General features: G+C 33.7%; 1 protein-coding gene across 1 annotated transcript; it reads left to right on the plus strand.

Moving 5' to 3' along the window:
* The first annotated feature begins 2242 nt into the window (after positions 1-2242).
* LOC142636226 (uncharacterized) lies at positions 2243-14356 on the plus strand. The gene is made up of 11 exons (XM_075810373.1): positions 2243-2622; positions 3312-3425; positions 4525-4620; positions 5430-5504; positions 6346-6413; positions 6709-6775; positions 8351-8707; positions 9599-9712; positions 10391-10489; positions 13202-13344; positions 13888-14356. Exons 1-11 carry the CDS (start codon positions 2302-2304, stop codon positions 13958-13960), a joined length of 1527 nt encoding a protein of 508 aa, XP_075666488.1. The 5' UTR covers positions 2243-2301; the 3' UTR covers positions 13961-14356.

Below are 14356 nucleotides of genomic sequence, written 5' to 3' on the forward strand. Positions count from 1 at the left end.
TTATCTTTTATCCTTAGCTTCTGTCTAGGATTTTCAGTTGTAACTTGCAATCAAATAATCTAGTAGTTTTATTTTGTACCTTTATATATAATTTCAATGCAACTCATGGGTTGGTAATGAAGCCAACCCCAATTATTCAGATTTTGATTCAACCAGCTGTTCTGTGAAAGTAAATAGGAGTACAAATAATCTACTTCGCGACTACCTGCCCAAATTTGGTTGGTTTTCTCTTTGTTAGAGATATGTTAGCTCATTAGCATAGGCTCGAGCTTAATTCTATTTTGTGTGCAAGTCAAGTCTCTTACTTGTATTAGAAATCTATAAGTTTAGGGTTTAGTCTACTATATATTCATGTTATGGTCCATTATAACACATATTTTGTACTATATTCTTATATAATAAAGATGTAGCCTTTAAGGGTTTCCTCTGTGAACGTAAGCCATAAGGCTGAACCATGTAAGCTTTGTGTTCTTGTGTTCCTATTTTATGCTTCTCTCTTCCGCGTATATTCAAGCATATTCAACATGTAATATATCCTAGCTAATATTTAACACTTTTATTAATCATCTGTTAGAAGTTGAGTTGCTCCACCATAATTTTGTGGTGCCTTTTAAGTTATAGGCCACCATCTTAAAATTGAGATTCATAAGCTCTCTTCCTTGGAGTTTCTCTCACATTACCATCCTCTGCAATCAATCTTAATGCTTACACTGATTTTGATTGGGCTGATGATGTTACAGATTGTTGCTCTACGGCAGGTTTTTGTTTTTTTGGCAATTCTCTAATCTCTTGGAAGAGTAAGAAACAAACTGTAATTGCGCACTCATCAGCTGATAGTGATATAGAAAGATCGCAATTCAAATAACACATGATACTGTATTTCATGATTTTTTTTTTTTTTTTTAGAAGAATGTATTTTGTGATTTTGAGGGGGTGTGTTTGTTATAATATAAATTTTATTTGTGTGATAGGTAGACTTGATTAAGGCCACAATTTTCTTCACCCAGTCCTTTATAAACAGTATTTGTATATTGTGTATATAAGGTTTAAATAATTAACTCGACTGTTTGTACAGTTCACAGCTAGTCCTGTTGGTTGTACATGGTGAATAACATAAAAGAAGTGGCAAAGAATTAATCGTCAACAAATAACAGAAAGATGAGACCTTGGATCACTTATAAGGAAGATTTGTGTGGCACTTTCTAAGTAAGAACTGGCAGACTTATAATAATTGTTGATAAGTTTGAATCAAGAGCGGAGGGTCGGTTGAATCTTCTGCATGCGACAAAGATTCACCAGCGAAAGTCTAGGACTCTAGGCAAGGATTTCTTGGTAACATTGATGCTACTTGCATGGTTTTAAAAACCGATCTGGTCAAAGAACCGGAAAAGGACCGGTCTCTAGTTCCTAATAAAAAATAAATGTTATCAAATTCCTAATAAAATCAAACGTACACAGTTACATTCTTAGAATTTGGATACTTTACGTTCTGTTTGTTTCAATGAAAAACCTTATTTGAAAATAGTTTTCCTCATTTTCTTATGTTTTGAGTATCCAAATTCATCTTGGTGATCAAACTTAAGGATCAAAATAAAAACAACTCCAAACTTTGAGACAAAAGTAATTTAGTCAATCATAAGTGGTTGATGTAATGGTTCCCAAGACTTCATAAGATATACTAGTTCTTTGTTTCAAAACTCTTAACCATCATCCTAGGGTAAACTTTGAGTCAAAAGTGTAATTTAGTCAACCACAAGGGGTTGATGTAATGGTTCCCAAGGCTTCATAAGATCCACTAGATCTTTGGTTCAAAACCCTTAACTATCATCTTGGCGTAACCCCAAGGTCCCAAGGGATATTCATTCCCAATCCACCTATGGTATGGAGAGAACCATTTTCACACCCAATTTTACAATTTGTTAACTTGTGTAATTGTGAGTAACCTAGGTAACATGGTAGGTCACATAAGGCAGAAAATGATAAAATGTTGACAACTTACAGTCGCACAAGTCAACAAGTTATAAAATTGAGTGTGTAATTGATTGTATCTCTAGAATTATTCATTCTAGAAAGATTATGCAACCACGAAGAACTCCTTAGAAAAAAAGAAAAAGAAAAAAAAGTGTTATGTAGTTCAAAATTAAATTAGAAAAAAGAAAAACCGTAGTATGATGACTGACACAACCAACTTCTAAAAGCCAATCCAATTTCTCAACCGACTTCTAAAAGCCAATCCATATTATCATTAAACATAACACATGCACAGCCACTCTCAACCTATGCACTGTAAAGACCATATCCATGGCCTTATCTTTTCATTCTCCTTCAATATTCCTCACCACCACTCAGTCTCAAACCTCTTCAAATCCCAACTTCCTCTCCTTTCATCATCAACATGCTCCCACTACTACCTTTCACTACTTCCCAGCTTCCAAACCCACCACCCACCAACTCTCAGCCCCCACTGACACTGAGAAATGGAGAGCCAAAGTTTCGTTCTTTCCTGCTTTCTTGAACAAACGCAAAGATGCTAAGACCCTCAAGGAGGAGCTTCTTGAGGCCATTGTCCCTCTTGATCGAGGTGCAGATGCCACTGCCGAAGACCAGCAAACGGTTGATCAGGTTTGCTTTGTTATGTTCTATTTCTCTCTCAAAATTCAATCTTTATGATGATCCAGATAATTTTTCTACCTTGTTTGAGATTATATGCTCACAGCTAACTGAGAGTTTGTAGGTTGCTAATATTTGTGCTATTTCAATTTCATATCTGTGAATATATGTGTAATTTAGTGTGCAAGATTTTAAAGTCTGGAAATCAAAGCATCTGTCACTTTCATGCCTGATATGAAATCCCAATGCATTTATGTAGTTTGATGGATTTACTTACTATAGAAAACGGGTGGCAACTTAAGGTTATATTTAAATCAAGGGAAAAACTTTACGTACAGATTCTTAGGTGCTAAACCTTAAGTTCCCGAATTGAATTCAACCACATGGGCATATTGCTATTAACCAATACAACAAAAACAATATTATCTTTTTCAAGGACAATTAAAACAATATTAGTAGATGGATCAACCTAGTGTTGTTATTCTACATTTTTTCCCAATTTCTGATGGTGTCATACATAATGTTCTTTCGCGATAGAATCCCAGTAGGAAAATGCACAAGCTTTCATTGGTGTATTTTTTAAGCTATGAATTTATTATGTTAAGTCTTTAATCCCAAAACAAACTGGCTAACCTTAATTACTGATGTCTATGCAGTATCTGCATCATTTTGTTTGATACTTGGAAATTATTTTTAAATAGATTGCACGGAATCTTGAAAAAGTTAGCCCAATAAAGGAAACACTCAAATCTAATTTACTCAACGGCAAATGGGAGCTTATATACACCACTTCAAGCTCGATTTTGCAAACCCAGGTAAACTTTATTTTCTTTTCTATCTTCATAGCTATGATATGTCTTTCCTAAGCCATCAACAGTCTTTTATATAAAATTTCCTTACTTGTGATGTTATGCATTTGTGTAGTACTTTTAATGCAAGGGCAATGACTCATTGATATGCATTCATTTCATAGTTGGCTTGCTTAATCATAAAGCTCCTTGTTATTACATGAGGTGATTATAACTGCCTTTCTTAAATGAGGAGACAAATCGAAAAAGTTATTCAAATAGAAAGTCACCATAAATTTGACTTAAAGACTTTCCCTTTGTAGTGTATTGTTCTTTGCTTAATCAAGCATGATTTGCCAAAGATTTTTCAACAATCCCTACAAACCTATACAAATTGTCTTAATCTTAACAACCAGTCATGTCATATGAAGCACTACAGATCAGACATTACTTATGCTACCAGAGTGCAATTTTAAAGCTGTTTCATAGTCAAAAATAATTTTCTTGGAACTCTTGCCTTTGAGAGTGTTAAAACCCGCCTGTAATATAGAAGAAAAAAGAGAAGTAATCAGAAAATACCTCCTCATTTTAGGCTTTGTAACTAGCAATTTAAGCACCGGTCTCACTATTAGTTTAACTAATTTACAGGGAAATTTTCTTGAGAAAATTTTTGAAACCAAAAGCTGTCTGCCCTACATTGCTCATTTCCCACAGATGCAACCAAACTTTCAAGCACTTTCTTATGAATAATCTCAAAATGTGTTTAGTTTAGTTCCGTAATAATTTCTTGGTGTGTGAACTAAAAAGAAAAAGAAAGTTCCAAGCCCAAATGAATACGTTTAAATTCACAAAAAGAAGAAGAAGAAGCAAAAGCCAAACTGATTGGTTTGTTTTGTCTTGACTGTTCTATATGGGGGGCTTAGTTAAATCTAGTTCTGCATTCCTAATCATTTCTTGGTCCTATTATATGTTTTGAATTGCTAGAAAATCACTATGCTTAATCTTTTCTTATATATATGTTCTGTTTTCTTTTAAGATAGAACGACAGAAGTTAAAATTGGAACTCTTCACTTTTACATTTTGGTCCTGTAAATTGCAATCACTTGAAAAATCAATGTCGTGACAGAGACCCAAATTTCTGAGATCAAGTGCAAACTACCAAGCAATTAATTTGGATACTCTTAGGGCCCAGAATATGGAGTCTTGGCCATTCTTCAACCAGGTATATTCAACTTGTTTTGTAATTGTATTTAACTTCTGATTTCTTTTCCCTCCTTTTGTGTGTGGACCATGATAATTACTAGAAGCATAAAAAATGTGTTTTTTTATTCTCTCTGACTAAAATCTTTTTGCTGACCTTATACCCTGTAAACTATGATCCTTCTTCTTATATTAAGTAATCACGAGCATAAGGCAAGAGAATTTGCGACCAGTGAGATATCAAATGCAAAGCCTTGCACAATATTTGATGATTGATTACCTAGATCTGAGATTAAATATGTGTTATTGACCCTCTATATCACATGGTTTCTTCAATCCTTTTGCTGAAGTTCCTTTTCTATTATTATTGCTTCTTTTCTCTAACATATATTTTTATATACCTAAAATACTATAGTTAATAATGGAACGAGAAGGTGAAAATGTTAATGTTATCTGTATTTAGAGGCTTTAAAGTTTCTCCTAATCGATTGCTCTTGGCATGGATAGCAGGCTATTGTTGTCATAATGGTTTAGTTAGTCTCATACTTGATGGTTTTGTGTGAACTTTGCCCTAACTATCACTGGCAGTGTGTCAGTAGCAGGTTTTGCTAATTTGGCTTCTAGAAGTTCCCAGTGCCATGCTTAGACTTTGTTTTTGAAATCCTGCAATACTGATAAGATGATGTTGAACCAAGCATTTGTACACTCACTTTTGCAGCTGCTAACATATCAAATTAATAGTTCTATACTCTTCAGTTTGTGGGAGAGTTTGAAGACTTGTGAATTTTTGCATTTACCAATTGCCTGCCAAATTTTACTGATGTTTTGTAGGTAACAGCTGATTTAACACCTCTTAATGCAAGAAAAGTGGCTGTAAAGTTTGATTATTTCAAAATCGCAGGTCTGGTAAGTATTCTTGTTACATTTCTTGATTTTATGAGAGGCCACTTGGACCTCTCACCATTCAATGGGTGGTATTCCTCCACATAAATCTCTTGTGACAGCAGGAAAAAATCTAGAATTTCTTCTGGAGAAAGAAGAAAAAAGAAATTTCATGTTTCTAGCACAACAATCTAGAGATTTAATGTAATATTAAAATGGTACATTTCTATCATGTGCTAATTTTTTTCTGGTAAGTGCCTTTTGTAGAATAGGCCAGAACTTAATTGTTGGATAGTGTCAAACAATCTACTGCATTCAAAATCTCTCTTTTGAAGTACTTGTGAATTTAAATGACACATATACATTAATTATTTTATTGGAGGATGTTCGCCTTTTTGATGAAGGTCTATTCTAGTCTTATATTTTCTCAAACTAAGTGTACTCTTTCATTTTAAAGTGTGAATTAGTACGTGTATCAATACATAGAAATCACAGAATAGGCAGAGCTTATTTCAAAAGTTTTTAGCCCTGCATGCAGTGATGTATTCATTGTCCATACAAAAAGAATGGAGTTAAAATTATTATATTTCACAAAGTAATATTGCAAAAGATTGAGATCGTTTGGTCAAGTGCAACAAGAACATATAATTATCCTATTGAAGAATTGTGGGAACCAATGGTGTCTATCACTTGTGATTTAATAATAGGTTTCTGTTAGGCAGGACAAAATGTGGAAACACACATACACGCTAAGCTTCATTTGCTCCATAATGACACATCTGCCTAAATAAAGCACGTGCACACATCTCTGAATTTCAATTGACTACTTAGTTACATATATGATTTATTTCATCTTGGTATACAGATACCAATTAAGGCACCTGACAATGCTCGTGGTGAATTGGAAATTACGTATTTGGATGAAGAAATGAGGTGAGTTAATGTTTTGTGATATGCTATTCATAAAAATTCCATATCCTAAGAATGTGTTTAGAGGATACTGCAACTAACTTCATAGATTAGAGTGTAAGAATTCAATATTCTAAAAGAAGAGAAATGTGTAAGGTTTAATGAGTTATGATTATTTCAATGAAAAAGGTTTAATGCCTCTTTATTCTTTTGAATATCATTTGCTTCTTTCCAAAAGAGTAAAGAAAAAATCCAATGCACTAAATTAGTTTGTCCTTGCACCAGATAAACTAAAATTATGTTTTTCTTATATTGCCAGAGTTTCAAGAGGCGACAAAGGAAACTTGTTCATCCTGAAAATGGTTGATCCATCTTACCAAGTTCCCGTTTGATGCACAAATCACACTGCAGTGTTTATAATCATTTGGCCAACATGCTTTCTTGGTCACGAGATTGGACTGAATTGTACTAGTTCTGCTTAAACACAATTTTGGTCATATTTTCTTGTTATATAAATGTTACAGAAAAATTTTGGGCCCTTATGAGTTTTACTTAAAGGTCCTGGCACATTTCTTTGCTGTACAGAACTTATGGATAGTTCATGGACAGTTGAATATTGATAAATGATCATTGTGTGTAGTTTATTTAAATAGCTAGAGGAAAGCCAATTTTTAGATGATAAAAGGGTTAGAAATCTTGCCATGTAAGTATGAATTTTTTTTAATAGTAGGTAGCATAAACAGTTTGTCCATGATCAAGATCTACTAGTGGAGAGAAACTTTTTGTTTTAAATTTTTTTTTACTAGATTACAGTTTTGACATGTAAGTGTGGATATTTTCATTTTGGTCCCTTAAATTTGAGATTTTCCATTTTAGACTACAAAGTTTGATTCTGTTTTGAAAAATTAAAATAATCGCTCCCTTCAATGGATCATTGCTATGTTTGGCTTATGTGCCTCCCTATATGATATTTTTGGGAGCATTTTTGTCCTTAATCCTTAGCAAAGATTAAAATTTAATATTCAAAATGAGAGAGTAAATCAGTCTTCAAAATTGAAGTGGAAAATAAACGTTCAGGATAGCTAATGTTGAGGCGGAGGGGGGTCTTGGCTTGTTTCCAAGGTGCTGCCTAATTAACTTGTTTAGGTGCCACATAAACTGCATAAATACATATCTTATGTTAACTGCATAAACTTATACATGGGGTCAAAAAAAAAAAAAACCCGCAAAAACTACATTTTGTTACACATGGTAGATCCATCAGCCAGGGTTAATGTTAGATTTTTTTTTTTTTTTGAGTAAGCATTCCTGATTTATATGTAATAGTCAAAGATCCGTGCGGTGCTAAAAAAATTTGACACTTTGTTTTTTTGTTAAGTGAAAAATGAAAAATAGTAGATAAGACTAATAAGTATTAGTTTTAAACCCTTCTTAAAATGATGTGATTATCTTCTAGTTGATACAATATATTTGTTAAGCTATCTATATTGTTATTTGAAAGTGTTTTAAATTTTGTAAGTTAAAAAAAAATATCTATAACACAATTTACATTTAATTATTATATAAGGTGATATATTTTGTAAATAATATAATGTGCAATTGAATTTTGTTTCTAGTACTTTTTATAAATGATTCATCTTCTATACTTCTTGAATGATCTAAAGAGGATATTCATATAAGTAAATCTATTACTTATGTTAAAAAAATACAATACTTTAATAACATAAGAAAAATGTAATTTTATCAATAATCAATATACCGTTACTCAAAAAAAGAAAAAAGAATCAATGGACCGAAATAGTCAGAATGGATTAAAGTAGACCGAAATGGACTGAAGTGGACCAAAATGGACCAAATTAGAACGAAATGATACGCTACGTGGCTGGGAGACAATGACCACGCAATACCCAACCTTATCCAAAAAAAAAAAAAAAGCAACGTTAATGAGCCCAAGGAGTTAAGGAAAGAGCATTATGGCTGTCTCCCCTTCGTGTTCTTCTGCTGCTCTGCCACACAACCTTCAACCCTGCAAAAACTTCCTTCCTTCTCACACTGCACCCATTATTTTCCATGCAAAATACCTACTCTCATCTCCAAAACCCAACAACACAACCACCAGCACCCACATCATATTAAGCCCCAACAAGCTCTTTGACCTTGCTGATTCTTGGAAATGGAGGACCCAAGTTTCCTTCTTTACTGGTTTTTTGACAAACGGTAGGAATGCTGAAAGCCTGAAGGAGGAACTTTATGCAGCAATAGCCCCTCTTGATAGAGGTGCTGAGGCTACCCCTGAGGACCAACAACTTGTAGAACAGGTGGGAGCTTCATTTCAAATTCAACCCCTTTGTGATTTTGCATTATTTCACTCTTCTATTCCACAGTTTTGTTTTTTAGTATGAAGTTTTATCTTTTATGGATCAAAAACTGAAAGTTCATGTGCTATAGTCATGCCTGGTTGTGATGCCCTTTGGGATTTTGAGTTTATCACTTATGGCATTCATGGCTGAATGTAGGATGAGTTAAAAAAGTAAAATAGCTTGTCTTTTTTGCTTAAATACATGGTTGGTCCCAAAATTTTAGCCTACGATATGACATATGAGCAATCAAAAGTGATCAATTTTAGTCCTTAGATGACACGATCAAACTAAAAATTGACACGTTATCACACATTAGTGACCAAATTTGATTGCTTTAAGTTTGTTAGAGACTAAAAGTGGTCACTTAAAGTTTGTCAGGGACTAAAAACAATCGCTTTAAATTTTATTTTGGACTAAAAGCGATCACTTTAAATTTCAATTAAAATCACTCATAGGATCAAGTATAGGGACCAACTGTGTATATTGGCCTTTTGAGTTTTTAAAGCTGACATCCAGTATCATGTGGATTACTCTGGTTGATTATATAGCACATGCTAATGCCACATTTAAAATAGAATTCAATATTTTTTTTAATTATATTATTAATTTTTAAAATTTTTCCATCGCCAAATTCCATATGAAACACAACTTGGTTTCTCATTGGCGTTTTTAGGTCTTGGTACCTTTTTTTTTTCGAGTGCACAGTCTATGTATTTCTCTAGTACACAACTAAAGACTAAAACATTTGCAAGTTCAATATGTAACAAATCAAGAATATTTAATCACCATGTCTGGGTTTAGTATTTGAAGATTTCTTTAATGACATTTATGGATTTTTTTTCCGATCAGATTGCTCGTAAACTTGAGGCAGTGAATGAAGTAAAGGAGCCTCTCAAGTCTAATTTGCTCAATGGAAAATGGGAACTTCTATATACAACATCCCAATCTGTTTTGCAAACGCAGGTGATTCTTTGTTAATGTCTCTTTCTGTTGTTTGAAACTCGTTCTCTGTAAGAAAGGCATATTTTTCTAATACAACATTATGGATTATGAACTACTTTCAAAGACTATCTGTTCTCATGCTGACTACTTGGTTTTAATGCTTTGTTCCTTAATAAATGCATATTTACATATGAACACACACACACACACACAAATAGAGAATAATACACGTATTGGTGTATTTTTGTTCTTTATTGGGGAAGAAAAATTGGGGACTCCTAGACCGCCGCAAAAGTGAGAGCTTTGTGAATTGGGTACTATCATTATATTTTCTATGTTATAAATTGGTCATCTATGAACCTTTTGTCCAAGTAACTGAGGAGAATCTTGCCTTGTCAGGTATATAGGTCTCTTAAAATCTAGGATTGATAATTGTAGCTGATTGCGCTTTAAGTTGTATAGTTTTACTTTCATTTTTGCTTTTAGTGGTTCTCTTGTATCATGTTTTGTTTTGTTACATCTAAAATTTGTTATATTTGAATTCTTTTTATACAATGAGTTATCATGTCAGTGGGGAATATGTATGAATTTGGATTTGAAAACTTATTCTTAATTCGTATTTTTTCTTCTTTATTCTCTTCTTATATATCATTCATCTCTATAGAATTAAAACTCATTCCTTATGAATTTATATGACAGAGACCAAAATATTTAAGGCCAAACGGGAAAATCTACCAGGCGATCAATGTGGATACTCTAAGGGCTCAAAATATGGAAACTTGGCCATTCTTTAATCAGGTATTGCTTCTTAGTAACATCTTATTTACCTTGTTTGTTTGCATGCATATTTCTTTCAGTTTTCAGCTAATATCTAAGCAGTTTTGCTGAGTGCTCAACTACCAGTGGAAGTTGGAACCTTATAGTTAGATGATAATTGATAAATTTTTTAAAGAATGTAGTATGTGGCCCTGAATGGGCTGCCATTTTTTTTCTTAGTTTAGGCTGAAAATACAAAAAACATAACAAAAAGGACCCCAAGCTACTAAGAGGCATTGGAAACAAGGCAAGAAACTAAATCTGATGGAGTACTCAGTTAAAAAGTCTGTGTTGCTTTGCTTTTGAAGCAACTGTATAAGCTTCAATAACTACAAACTTGCTTCCTTTATAATATTAGATAGCAGTAGCTCTGATGTCCTGAAGCAGAGAAGAGATTACCCATGAAGTATGGTGTCCATTGATATAATTTATTGGATCTTTTCTATCAGTTTCAAGGATCACTTTAGACAGTCATATAGCCTTGACTAGCACATCTTTTTGTCTAGTGAAATGAGCTTGTGTTTGCATCCATCCATTTTTCTGAATACTCTCTTTAACCCAGAAAAGTGTTGTTTCTCCTATCTTCTCAATTCAGATGGAAGTCCCTAAGCATATACTGCATGACAAGCAAAGGTCCTTGTATAATCTGGTAGCTGAGTTCTGATGCTCTGTAGTGTACTCTGCCTAATACTATTCCGGGTTTGATAAGATTAATAACTTGATCCATAGTACAACAACATCCGATAAGGCACGGCTCTCTTGCTTGTAGCTTTGGTAGATTGTGTGAACAGTAAACCTACTTTTCTAATTCTGGAAGTGATGATTGATACACAGGAATTTAGGTGGATCCATTTTTACCTTGAAACTGAACTACTCTAGAAATCTTGCTTGGCAATCCTGTTCTATTTTGTCAAAGTCATGTCAAGATTGTGAGCTAACTGATTATTGATACTTCTCTTGAATTGGTTGATCAGTCATGAGGGCTCTTTTCTTCAAAAAATAAGATTGTTAAGCAGGAGTACCGAGTCTGTTAACCATCACTTTTGGTATGATTTTGCACACAAAATTTCATGGGCTGATGAGCTGAAATTGACTAAATTCTGAAGGAAGTTGCACTTTGAAATTCCCTTGCCTGTTCTCCCCCATTTGGAAAAGGTCTAGTACTAAATGTCTTATGAACTTGTAAAAGTGTGATTGAACCTACACAAGCAGCCATCTGGGTCATGGTGCTTTTATAGCTCCTATTAAAAGACTCAGCTTTTGACTTCATCCTGCATAGGATGACTCTTCATGGGATTTGTGATAAAATTGGGTTAGAAACTCTGGTTCCTTCTTTTCTTTACCAAGTTAGAAGAATTATGAGAGTCACAAGCCAAGTCAAGAAAAGGACTTACTTTTCTTTCATTGTAGTCTTAATGACTAGTAGTTTGAAGCATTAAGAAAAGAAACTGGTTTGTTTTTTTGGCATTTGGTTCTTTTGTCTTAAGTCAAGTTTGGTTAATCTTTTATATGGTTAGGTTTAGGTTTTAGAATGTTGGCTACCTATGTAAAAAAAAAACTGTTGTAAGATTCAGTCTTTGACATAATAGTTTGCTACAGGAGGGACATGTTCACTTGGAAGCAAGTTTGACTGCTTCACAAAGCTCCCCTGAAGCTATTCTATCGTGGGCAGAAGCTAAAAATATCACAAAAAGAATAAGAGCTATGGCAGCATGATTGAAAATATTGGTAGCTAAAATCTGAAATGGCTTAAATTGGATGATAAAATTTGATCCAACCATGATTCAAAGAAGGCAGTCAAAAGTCTGATGGCAGTTGTTGAGTAGTGAAAAAATCCTGATTTAGACCCCAAATGGATAAGCAGCAGATTAATTTAGCCACAAATCACTGTGTGCATTTAAAAAAAAAAAATTGTATATGAGATTTCTTAAACATAGATGTCAACATGTGCACAGCTACAACAGCACAACCTGTCCGGTACAAGACATCCAAAACAATGTGACTAGTGGTACATGCCATCATGCCAAGGTGCATAGATGTCAATACTTTTGATGCATCAACATTTTCTAAAATAGGAGTGTGCTTAAAAATAGGTTCTCTGACTTCTCATACTGCATTCTAGCCTAACAAACACCTCCCATTAAGCGTGCTCCAAGCAAATCATAGATCTCTAGGCAGAGGTTGTAATGTTAGGAATTATTATAATACTCACCTTAATTTTATGAGGAAGAGCTCCTGAAGTATCCTAAGAACCTAACTATATCAAGTTTCCTTTAGATTCGCCAACTAAGTTAACTGTGCAGTGTGCAGTAGCAAGTCAAAATATGCTGACTTTTGAGAGGAATCTATATAAATGAATGGTAATCATATTTTCTCTTGTGCTTTAGACCAATCTTTTATTATCATTTAAAATTTATTCATATGCATATATGATCTTGTTTTTGAAAATTTTCATCTTCCAATCAAGAAATCTAGATGATTCTGTAGCCATTTTTTGGTGAATTGGGTTTAAACTGGATTACAGCAGCTTTATAATGGAGGCCTTCTGTAGCATAAGACTTGGTTTTGATAATTGTTTTGATGCTGTTTGGTCTTTGTCTTGACCTTTTAGTGCTGATATTTCCCACATGCAGTGTAGTTTTATCATTCTTCATAGCTCATGAGCTTAAGGTTAATCTGTTAATGTTTACGCAGGTCACGGCTAATTTAGTCCCCTTAAACTCAAGAAGGGTGGCTGTTAAATTTGATTTCTTCAGAATTGCTGGTCTGATACCTATTAAATCACCTGGAAGTGGTCGTGGTCAGTTGGAAATAACTTACTTGGACGAGGAGTTAAGGTAAGGAACACAAAACTATTGATTCTACGGTCTATGAGTGTCTAACTAATTCTTTTTCCAAGAATGTTAGTATAATGGTATCAATAAAACTAAACATTGTAATAAAAGTCTCACATTATCCAAGCCTCCCTTCCCCTCTCCTCATTCCCGTCTATCTCCATCCGAACATAACCTTAGGCCCTAGGCTTTGGCTCAAGATGTAAGGGGCATGTCTACACTTTAGATCTTGCAAAGAGTGTCTGTTTTTGCAAATATTTTCAATGCTGTAAAAAATTCTGAATTAGTTACAAATAATTATGTCATGACATGCATTTTTCGTAGTTCTTTACATTTTTATAATTCACGCAGACTATTTCCTCATGTGATTCCAGATGATTACTAAAGGTTTAACATTCTTGGCAATAATTACTAAAGGTTAAAGAATGTTACTATCAACCTCTATTTGCTTCAGAAAATCATATAAATTAAATTCCTAATGATTTCATGATTTGAAATTCTGTTCAGCCCTTTACTTTTGCTTAATTCTAGTTTCTGTTTTTGCAGAGTATCAAGAGGTGATAAAGGTAATTTGTTCATTTTGAAAATGGTGGATCCATCTTATAGAGTTCCTCTTTGATACAGCTTTTGCAAAAGAATGATTGTTGAGTCACCTCAGGAGAGAGGGAATTGTAGGACTTAGAAGTTAGAGGTGTTGTGTGTTCATTTATATAGACGTGTAGCTAAGCTAAGTTTAGTAAAAGTTGCTCATTCAGCATGGGAGAAAAGTAGCCAAGGGTCGTTGGAATCCATTCAATTCAAGTGTTTGATAACCTGGCTTCATGTATAAGTCTCTAGTGTATGCTGTATTTAGTGTCAACATCACCAAAAACAAAACAAAGAAAGGAAGAATCAAATGTATACAGTAACAAATAGTTTAAAGTTGATACTGTTAAAATTATTGTATTCCAAATATAGAAAAAATAATCATAAATTTATGGTAAATACCAACCTCTCTTGAGGTTTCATACATGCA

This window comes from Castanea sativa, chromosome 1 (genome assembly GCF_040712315.1).
Source record: "Castanea sativa cultivar Marrone di Chiusa Pesio chromosome 1, ASM4071231v1".
Lineage (NCBI taxonomy): Eukaryota > Viridiplantae > Streptophyta > Magnoliopsida > Fagales > Fagaceae > Castanea > Castanea sativa.